This window comes from Mycetomoellerius zeteki, unplaced genomic scaffold, assembly GCF_001594055.1.
Source record: "Mycetomoellerius zeteki isolate Tzet28-1 unplaced genomic scaffold, Tzet1.0 scaffold46, whole genome shotgun sequence".
Lineage (NCBI taxonomy): Eukaryota > Metazoa > Arthropoda > Insecta > Hymenoptera > Formicidae > Mycetomoellerius > Mycetomoellerius zeteki.
In genome coordinates, this window is record NW_017257457.1 from 274,943 (window position 1) to 286,004 (window position 11,062).

The following is an 11,062-nucleotide window of genomic DNA, read 5'->3' on the forward strand; positions in this document are numbered from 1 at the left end:
TTTAAACAAACCACCAATCGATTTTCGTTAAATGTTTGGATGGACATTATAGGAGATCACCTCATTGGCCCTGAAATACTTCCAAATCGGTTTTCAGGCGCTGCTTATACGAACTTCTTGGTGAATACATTACCTCAGCTTTTAGAGTAATATGCCTTTAGCTGAAAGATTATCAATATGGTACATGCATGGTACATGCATTTTTGTGCGTAATATGAAAGAGCACTTAAACACGGTCAAAGGTGGATTGTCGAGTGGTGGTTCAATTGCATGGCCCTCTCGATTTGACCTCGATTTGACCTCGATTTAAATCCTTTGAACTTTTTTTACGGGAATTTTTGAAAAGCAGAGTATATTCGTCAATAAATGATATAGAAGAATTACGTGACCGAATCCAGTATGCTTGTCAAATAATTCGACAGAAATCTAGATTTTTCGAAAGAGCTCGTGACTCTGTATAAAGAAGATGCCAAGCATATATGGAAATGAAAGGAGGATATGTCGAATACATCTTCTGTAAATAGAACCAGTAAGTCATCCATGATGCTAACATACGAAGATGTTTATATCTCAGAAGCGATTGAGTTTTCAATCTATGTTCACTAAAGTTTATTTTACTCAGTATAGAATGTACTATCTATCATATAAATGCTGAATGGTTTTTTGGAAACACCCTGTATAAAGGGTTTCATCATTTTAAAGAGTAAAATTTTTTTCAACTTGCTTACAGCGCCAATAACGTAAAATAGAAATGTATAAAAACTAATACTTTTAAGAGGAGACATATCTTTTTATTTTTTCAAAATTTTTAAGAAATATATGTAGATCTAGTTAAACTTATTTATTTCGAATATAAAAGATATCAATTTTCTTTGCGTATAATTTGATACAATTGTTCTATTCGACAAGTCATGAAACTGGACAAATGATCAAAAATTGAATATAAAACGCAAAAATGAATATAAATTAAAATGATCTTTATTATCGATCTTTATTATTAAAGTTGCCTCACTTGTCGAGTTGGTTAAGACACTCGCTCCGGAAAGTCGAGAGGTCCCGGTTCGAATCCTGGCTGAGATAATATTTTTCGTAATAGAAGTTTCTTATTTAATTTAGGGGGTGATTATTAGTGTCTCAGATTGATTGTGTTTAAAAGTCCGAACGTTTCGGCGCACAGTCACATCTGAGAAAATTTGATTTTCATATAGTATTTAGATTTCATATGCGAATGAACGAACGTTTCGACTCGCGATTATTATCTTAAATTTATATATCAAGAATATTGTATTATTCGGAACATCTTACTTTGACTAGAATTCTTATAATAAGAGTTGACAGACATCAGACCGAAAGGACGCCATTGCTGAGACGTCGTTTACATAACTCACACGTACAGAGTATGTTACACAAACTCACGTTTTCACTAACACATCACACGGTCTTACATATGGCGGCGTCGATCAATCTGATCAATCACGCGAGTAGAACGCTTCATGTCTTAACTCTTATTATAGGAACTCTAACTTTGACCAATCATTGGCGCTCTCTACCGTATGTATGTTGTACATTTACACACGGTCGGATTTTATTTCTTATTCCATTTTAAAATTATATAAAGAGGGAAAAAAAAGAGAGAGTGGAAGAGAGAAAGAGTTTCTGAGCAAATAAGAAACAAAAAGCAAACGGAAGGAAAGCAGAAAATATATGCTACGTGTCAAGTACAGAGCATCAAAGAGAATTCCGTTGAAACGAGCGATAGAATAATTTTCGTGCACTTTTCCATGTTTGCGTATGGTACACCTTGGCTTGAAAATCAACTGTCGAATATTTGTTGAAAGTACCGTTTCTATGCCTCTACCGGCCTCTATTTTTCATTTCTTTATCAAATCGGCGCGACGGATAGATAGACAGCAAACTTACTCTATTCGTACATTGACTACGTTTACACGACTCAATTTACACCGAAGTTATAACATCGATGTTAGGAAACTAGCCAATCACAATCATTCCATTCTTCAGAGGAATAACTATGATTGGTTAGTTTCATACAATCGATGTTATAACTTCGATGTAAATCGAAACGTATAAACGTAATAATTGTACTTAAGTTGTCCGCATTGGCTATTATATTTTTGAGCAAGTTAAGTGTGTTTTTAAAAACTACAGTACCGTTAATGTGGGTGACTTGGAACAAATGTAAGTGACTTGGGACAGCATGTATTTTTGTTAAATTCAATCATGGAATCCATCCATGAGTCTCTAAAAGAAGTTTAAAACTTAAACTTAACTTAATTTCCTTTAGAGACTCATGGATGGATTCCATGATTGAATTTAACAAAAATACATGCTGTCCCAAGTCACTCACATTTACCGTACATTAACTCATCAGATGCAGACGCATCTAATGATCAAGCACTTTGTTGTTTATTTCTGTGTTTTCATAAAACCGGAGGAATTGATGCATATATTTGTACGATATGCTAATTTCATTATAAAAAAAAGAGAAGAGATAAGAGATAGAAACAAAAAGGGGATGAGAGAGAGAGAGAGAGAAAGAGAGAAGGATGATGAATCAGATTCACTGCGCACTTACGAAGGCGACGGAAGAATTTCTTGAGACAGAGTTTCGTTTGAGAAAGGTTAGAACGGCTCTGCACTCGACAGCAAGATTATCTTCTCGCTAAATTGACGTCCTTTTCGCAACACGCGCGACCAGTCGTAATCGAAATTGCCGTCTCCCCTATCCCTCTCCCTTTTATCAGAGCAGAAATATCGCGAACAGAATGCATTTGCATTTATAATAAACGCTGGCTGCATAGCTTGTCTGGTAGCTATTATACCGTTTCGTTATAATCTGCTATTCCCCTCTAGGGTTATAATCTCGACGGCAAGTAAAGAAGAGGATTGAAGTTTCTTACATTATAAAATTCCGCGAAGAAAAGTGTAAATCTGCACCTTAAGGCGATCATTTTATGAATTTGTTATGTAAAAAAAGAATGCAATTTTATCATTGTGATTCTCTCTCTCTCTCTCTCTCTCTCTCTCTCTCTCTCTTTCTCTCTGCTTAGAAATATGATATAATATTGTCGATTTATATCTTGCACAAAGTTCAATGATTATAATTATACATATATACTACACTGTTAAATCTATAGTGTCAAATTTAACCTACCGTGAGTCGCCACTGCTCCTACTCGATCATATCATTATTTTATACTAAAACAATGGTTATATTTGACACTATAGTATTAATTTGATATTGTATAGTGTCAAATTGACACGGTATAGTGTCAAATTTAACTATCATTTTGATAAAAAATAACGATATATTTAGTAGGAGCAGTGGCGACTCACGGTAGGTTATATTTGACATTATAAATTTAACAGTGTATGTGATATAATACTTTTAAGTAAATTTATCTCTATACGAAGAGAAATATCTCTATATTATTAAAATATAATATATAATTTTATTATCCTTAGATAATCATGTACTTTATACGTTTTAATTTGTTTTATTTTTACTTAATTTAATTTATTTAACATGTATTATTTTCACATCTGGAGATTTTTTAATATCACAAAATAAGTGATTATCGCAAATTAAACATTTTTAGCAATACATAAAGATTTTTACACTTATTTTGAACAAAAATGTACTAAATAATAAATAATATTTATTTGAGTGCCAACTAAACATTTACTTACTGTAAATAAGTGTTTATTTAATAAAGAAATGATTGTTAAATCAAATTGGATTTGTACTAAATAAATATATCTTTATATTTAGTAAATATTTAGTTGGTAGTACAATTCAAATGAATAATTTACTAAAATTTAGAATATTTTTCTTTTAATATGATTCTTCTACTTTCACGATTTACCAATCGGCATTTAGGCTGCGCGCGGGTTGATGAAGTAAGGGACAGAAATCAAGCTAAAAATCGACCGAAATGTGCAACTAAATCCCAGCACTGGCTGAAAAGAACGGAGAACGAGAACGGATACACGAGTGAACGCTATATTACAAAAGAAAAGCGAACATAATAGTTCCTAGAAAGACTGTTCGCATTGAATTCGAGTAAATCGCAAAGGTTTAATGGTGTAGCAGCTGTTGGATTTCCGGTCTTTGAAGATCTTTAAAAATTCTTGCGTGATATCGATCGGTGGTACCAAGCGGTTGTAAAATATTAATTTGATCAATCTGTTATGATATAGAAATAAATAAGGGTCTAATTTGTTTGTGGTCTTCTTCCTCAATTTATTTCAAGATATCTTTATTTATACAAAATTTATAAGAAAAACTGGATTTTTGGAATATAAATGATATATGTTCATAATTATTCTAAACTTCTGTGGTTTTATTGAAAATATAAAGTATCATTAAATAATGACATTATATGTCTGATATACTCTAAATATACGTTAAACTGTTTCAATGCATTTTTACAATTTTTTACGAAATTGAAGATAGGTGTCATGTACTGTTGAATTTCTCAATGCTGTAAACATCTAATTATTGTTCCTGCCTTGAACTAACATTCGGCGAACTCGCTACAATGCTAGCAATTAAATAAATGAATATAACAAAAAGAGAGAAACGACATGAAATCACGTTATCGATTATTATTTTGCGGGACTGATGGGCGAAATGAATGCAGGAGAAAGTGTCGGGAGATGTTCAATGTCAAACATACATATGCATGTACGCACACATGTATATATGTACACGTATAAGGGCAAAGAGAGTCTGAAATACGGTGCAAATGAAGGAGAAAAAGCAAAAAGCATGGACAAGCTTCAGTTGAGAAAGAGAGGCAGATGGGGAAGATATCAGAGGGAGAGAAACCACGATGGCGAAAAAAAACGGGGAGCGAGAATGAGAGATGAAAGCGGATGGTGATTGGATAGAGAGAGAGGTCAAATGGGTTGTCGGGGTATCAGGAGCGGGACGCGGTAAAGAGAAGGGAGGACGACCGACGACGGCGAGAGGTGGAGGTTTCGAGTGTTTCAGTTGTAGCGGTACCGTGGTTGGGATCGGACGTTCGTGTTCATTTTTTCTAGCGATTTGTGATATCGTGGTTACGAGCGCGTTACTCCTTCGTTCCGTTTGTTTCGTTTCGTCTCGTTTCATCTCGTTTTATCTTGTTTCGTCCCGTCTCCGCGTCCCGCGTTTCGTCCTCCCTTGTTCACCAGCTCTTGCCGCTGTCGTTAGCGTCTGACCAGGCACTCGGTTCTTCTACTAGTCGCACGGTTCATGCGACGTGACGTTCCGTCACCGTTTTTGCGTTTTCCCTACGAACCATACACGTTTCGGACGCCTGCAACTGCTACGATTTGTTTTATCGAGAAATACCAATTATAAAAAATTGTTAACCTAACAAACGTGTTTTGGCATTATTCTCTTACTTTCTTGCCATTGGCCGGATTGGCTGGATTATGTATCGTAATTTCTGGAAAAAAAAAGGTTCCGCTTGTCCACGCTTATTTGCGTGTAACGACTGAAATTGGACATTGCGTACCTATTTTCAAACCTCTATTATACACATATGATAAAAGAAAGAAAATCCTAGCTTCCCAGTGCAATTCGAATTCAACGAACCAAGTTGCAGGCGGGAACTTTGGAAGTCACAACGCAAATCCTATTCCGAGTTATGAGAAAGTTTCTCCTGGATTTTATCGCGTGAAACGTGATCACAAAAAAGAGGAACATAAAGATCTAGGATCGTGCCTATGCACGATGGTAACTGTCGTGCATTTTCGAATCGTATCCCGTGAAAACTCGTGCGTGCAGCCGCGCAGCATGGCATGTCGGAAGCGAGACGGCATGGGCGCGCCGGTGCACCGGTACGGGTAACCAACCTGCGACGTTAACGTTATGGTAACGTGAATCGATCGCCTGATTTTCGTTCTCCCTCCATACCATCTGTCAGGGCAAGAACTCGCAGCCGGACGTGCGTGCACGTCACGAGTATAAGTACGTCGGTGATTTCACCGCTCACAAGCGTGTTCGATACGACGAGGGTGCGATGCGACCCTAATGAGGGTGGATACGAGATTCTATTTTTGCCAATTTTTTGTACAATGTACAAACTTTTTTACAAATGAAACTGCACATTTTTTCCGAAAGTCTTTTTCCGCTTTCAAAAGCCATTCTCGACGCTACGAAGGACACGCGGAGACATTGACTGTACTGCATTCACCACAAAATCGGTCGCCGAAGATGTCCATATTGTTTTACAGAATTTTTGCTCGGCAATTATGTACTGTCGATTATGATACAGAAAATGCCATAATTAGAGAATGCATTCTTCGATCGAGAATCGAGACTCTGACAAGATTGATAAATGCCAATTCTTGCTTCGACGACGATCGCGTCTGACTCGTCCATCGGAACTGAAACTCAATTGCTGTTTGAGCTTGATGAGAAATTTTATTGCAGACAGAGCGAAGAAGAAAAATTACCTTACGTACAAAAAACGTACAAAAAAGTGATAAAAATGTAAGAGATAATATGTGTAAAGCATCCTTAAAGATGTTAGATATAATATAGTAATACGTGAATTGTAAAGACAGATAAAGATAAATGTATCCTTTTTATAACAGAATCCGTATGTGCTTTTATGAAGAGATAGAAGCTTTCATTTTTCTCTTGGCACATGTTGAAAATTGAATTGCTGTGCCATCATATGCTTTGAAAAACGAACGGTTATTCACATTTTTGAGCGCTCCTCAATAAATCTAATTCACACATGGAGGAAGCATAGCTGACGTTATTTTCGCATATATGAAACATGTAAAGAGGTGAACCCAAAGGTTGAACCATAAACACCTCTACTTTTTAGTGGTTTATCGCACGGCGGAGAGCCTGGAATCTCGTGTCAAACCGCAGCGTTCGATGTGTTGCACGTGCGCGTGATATAAAGCGCGGTATAAGAAGTAAACGGACGGCTTGTACATGTATAAACGGTATAAACTAAACTGCTAAAATATAGACTGTGTATAGACGGATTATACAAATATCATAAACAGGAATAAAATCGCGCATCAATTTACGTTACGACAGTGGAATTGAAAAGATTATTTAGAATATTGACTGATGAGGGATTAATAAAGTGCCATAGTTACATTAGAAGATGGAGTCTCGTGCGCTTCTATATTTGAATGAGAAGATCGGCGAAGATGTCGAGGAAATAAGACTGAATAATCATTAATGACAATGTCTAGACCAGGCAAAGATCCTGTGCAAAAGTGTCACTCAGATCCGGGTGCAACTGGCTCTTCGTGTAGTCCTAGCAAGCGAATTTCACGGAGACAAGTGCCATGTATTCCGTCCTCACCAAATACGCGCAAATGCGTTTTAACCTTGGATGGATACAATTACGTGATTGGTGAGTAGAGACGCGATAATATCTCGAATATATGATAAACGATGATAGACAGCGTGTCTATAGATAAGTATCAAGATGTTATAAATAATAATGCATAATAATTGGATGTAAGAGGGAAGCGTTTATGTAATGCTTATTATTATGATATACGCAAAATAGACTATATGTATATAGTCTCATCTACAAGTATCTAATATAAATATGAGTGGAAGAATAGTATAAGGAGCAGTGGTACGGGAGTACCTCAAGAATAGTCCTTATTTGCTTTTTTCATAGCTAATAAAATAAAAAATGAAATAACATTTAAAAAATTACATGAATCTCTCTTTTTTCAAATCTCGCTTAAGATTTTATAGGATTGATTATATTGTTGAATTATATTGTTACACACATTAATTGTATGTGACAATGAGCACTGATGTCGAATTTTATTTATTTAGTGTTTGACTCGAAATATGACTGACATGATCATGGTAAAAAATTTATATATATATATATACACGCTATATAGAGTAAATTTAACTTTCTACTGCAAATAATATAAAATAATAAAAAGTAAAAAAATTTTTTTGAGAGTTATATTTTTGATATTCAATCAACATTTCGATTAATGTCTTGTGTCCAATTATATCGAATTATACTACATTCGATTTTTTATTTTTTTTGCTGACGATTATACATAGAACATAGACAGAACGCCACTTTATATTATTCTTATAAAGATTTAATTTCATATTAAAAAGTGTATTTACACAGTTTTGAAATTCGCGATCCATCATTTTGTTATCTTGAAGGATAATTAACATTTAGAAATTGTGTGTGTGTGTGTGTGTATGCCGTGGGATGTAATGTAGGTAGTTACATTATATGAGTTTGGACTTTACTCACGTATTAATGTTTCGCATCTAATTATATTCAAGATTATATGCTTGAACTAGGTAGTGCTTGTAAATATATTTTAAGCATGCCAGTTTAACCAATTAGAATACATGTAAAAATAAAACGTATTGGAAAATTATCTATGACTGCGTTCAGCAGAAAAAGCAGCTTTGCAACTGTTGTAAAATTTTTCAACAATTGGTTCTTGCTTTTAGTTCCTTATAGATCTAAACGTATAAACCAATCATATTGAAAAATTTTACAATTGCAAAGTTGCTTTCTTTGCTGAACGCAGTCTTTGTTTCTGAAGTCATAAAAATCAGATATAAATTTTTACTTTAATAAATAATATATTCTCCATAAGTCATGCATGATTATTAACACGATATCTTTTGATGAAATTCAGATCCAGCTAATATATGTTAACGAACTAGAAAGTTCGTGTATAGATTTAAAGAAAGATTATAGTTTAACATAACTGACAGAGATTTAATAAAAACTTATGCGTTCAAAAATCAACACAGTTTAGCTAAAAGTTCTTCAGTTATATTGAAACTATAATATTTATGAAAGATATTTTTCTTAATAAAACTTAGATTTAAAAGGGTTAAAACAAAGAAAGTCTAGCTGAATTAACGTCAGTTTATCGCGTATGGGTATTTTGCGAGTTTTATACTTTTGTGACTGCTATGAAACTATCTCAGATTTCTCCGATCCAATTATAGATTTCTTATGTATTGAAACTGAAATATTGATAAGTTTGGGATACCTAAATATCCTTTATAAAATCAAATTTAATGGATTTCACTTGCAAAAATAAAATTAGCATGATACTTTGATCTAAAATTTAATGATAATGCAAAATTTAATCTTTTCTCCTCCGTTTATTTAAAAATATGTATATCAATACGTGTGATATGTGGTGTGTATATATATATATATATTATAATTACTCTTTACATATATGTACAAAAAATATCCATATTATTTTATAGAGAATAGGCGATTATTTAAAACAAAAGTTGTAGATACGTAACATATGTTCATAAATATAAGTCGATGCCTTTCTTTCATTGCTTCACATAGGTATGATATATATAATATGATTATTTCTGCGTGATTATTATCCATTTTGACATCATTAGAGAGTACGCTCGACAAACGTAATTAATTAACGCGAGTAACAATGTAATTTAGAATTAATCTGACATTTCTCCGCTATTCATTTGGTAGTTGGAATATGAATTGATTGTAATTATATAATCTCACTAATGATTAACCAGTTTGCTAGCCGCAATATACGTATTCCGATCGTGGCATCTCGTTGCATCTCATTGTGCATATCGCGTATCGCGTATCGCGTATCGCATATCGCGTGTATAATATCCGAAAGCGTAATCGGATGCCCAACCAAAAAACTGCACGCGAATGTATGAAAGCAGTTATTAAGAATTATGCAAATCTGCGCCGGACCACCGCATGCCACGGCCACGCCGTGTAAAGTGTTTTGCACTTATCTTGCATGCAGTAATGTGACAGAGAACAAGAATGAAACGTGTTTGCGTCCTTTCTTGATAAACCTTATTTTTCTCTCAGAATATAAGAGAGAAAGAGAAAATGAATTAATATGGGTCGCGTATATGGCCGCCGCTACTACGACTCGACATAACTCGAAAACTACTATCATTAAAGCGAATTCAAAAGAGGTCGTCCGCAAAAAACGGGTCGTCCACGGTTAAAAGACGTACGCCTCGTTTTAAAGAGACTTTCATTCTTGTGATCCGCTTATTTCCTTTTTTTTTTCTACTCACTCCTGCTCGTTAGATTTTTTCAACGCGTGATATACAACAGATTTATTTGTTACTATACATGTATTTGTTACTACACATAACAAGTATATGCACATTATATGTGTGAGATAAAAAATACCTGTTGTATTTCTTTGTAATTCCACAGAACATCTCGGATGCAAATTCGCTGGAAAATCTTTTAATCCGCAAAGTCTTCGATTACAAAGTTCGAAGTCAGAGATGGAAACTTAATTTAATGAGATTAACGTCTTTTATCGGCATTGATCTTTGCATCGTTCTTCTTATACTCGACTTAACTTAGCATTTCTGTCGGCTTATTGCGAGGAAATTAATGCCATAACCGTTATTTATGACGAAATTATTTGTGTGATAAATTTCATTGAGCGTCTATTTGTTTTCTCTAATGTGTTGAGAGATAAAGTAGACATTGCCGCGATGTCTCTAATTTGCAAATTTAATTAATTTTGTGACATTTGGCGGAAGAGCAAGTTGACATTCTATTTCCATTCGTTATCATGTACAAATCGCTTTATTGTCCAATTTTCTCTAGTATGAGTCGTTGCAATATAAATAACATATGAATTAGCATTAAACTAATTAAATGGTTAAATGGTAAAAAATATGAATTTAAGATCTAAAAACAAACAAAATTTTTCTTTGGAAATATATTCGCAAATGCTTCGTTCAAGAGATATTGACTTCTGAAGTTACAGAACTGTAGGAATAAATAATGTCGAAATAATATCGAAATAAGGTCTATCCTTTTTATTGCTTTACAATAATCAAAATTTAATTATTAAATGTTTTGTTCAAAATGATGATCTCCAGCTCGGAGACAAGCATAGCATTTATTGATGAGAGAACGAGTGGCTGACTGACATTGTGCGTCTGTAATTTCTTCATACATTTGTACAATTCTTCGTTTTAATGATTGAAGGTCATTAATAGGCGCTGCATACACTTTTTGCTTCAGAATACCCC

The 11,062-nt window shown here is 34.2% G+C and overlaps 1 protein-coding gene across 4 annotated transcripts in view; it reads left to right on the forward strand.

Moving 5' to 3' along the window:
- The window catches only part of LOC108726988 (calcium/calmodulin-dependent 3',5'-cyclic nucleotide phosphodiesterase 1A), an 85,858-nt gene that overhangs the window by 27,838 nt on the left and 46,958 nt on the right, over window positions 1–11,062 (forward strand). Inside the window, exon 1 of one of the 4 annotated variants that reach the window (XM_018454857.1) lies at window positions 7,214–7,391. The exons of the other annotated variants lie outside the window; for them this stretch is intronic. Within the exon in view, the coding sequence (XP_018310359.1) occupies window positions 7,214–7,391 (178 nt within the window). Of the gene's footprint in view, window positions 1–7,213; window positions 7,392–11,062 lie in introns of those variants that run through there. 4 annotated transcript variants of the gene reach the window in all.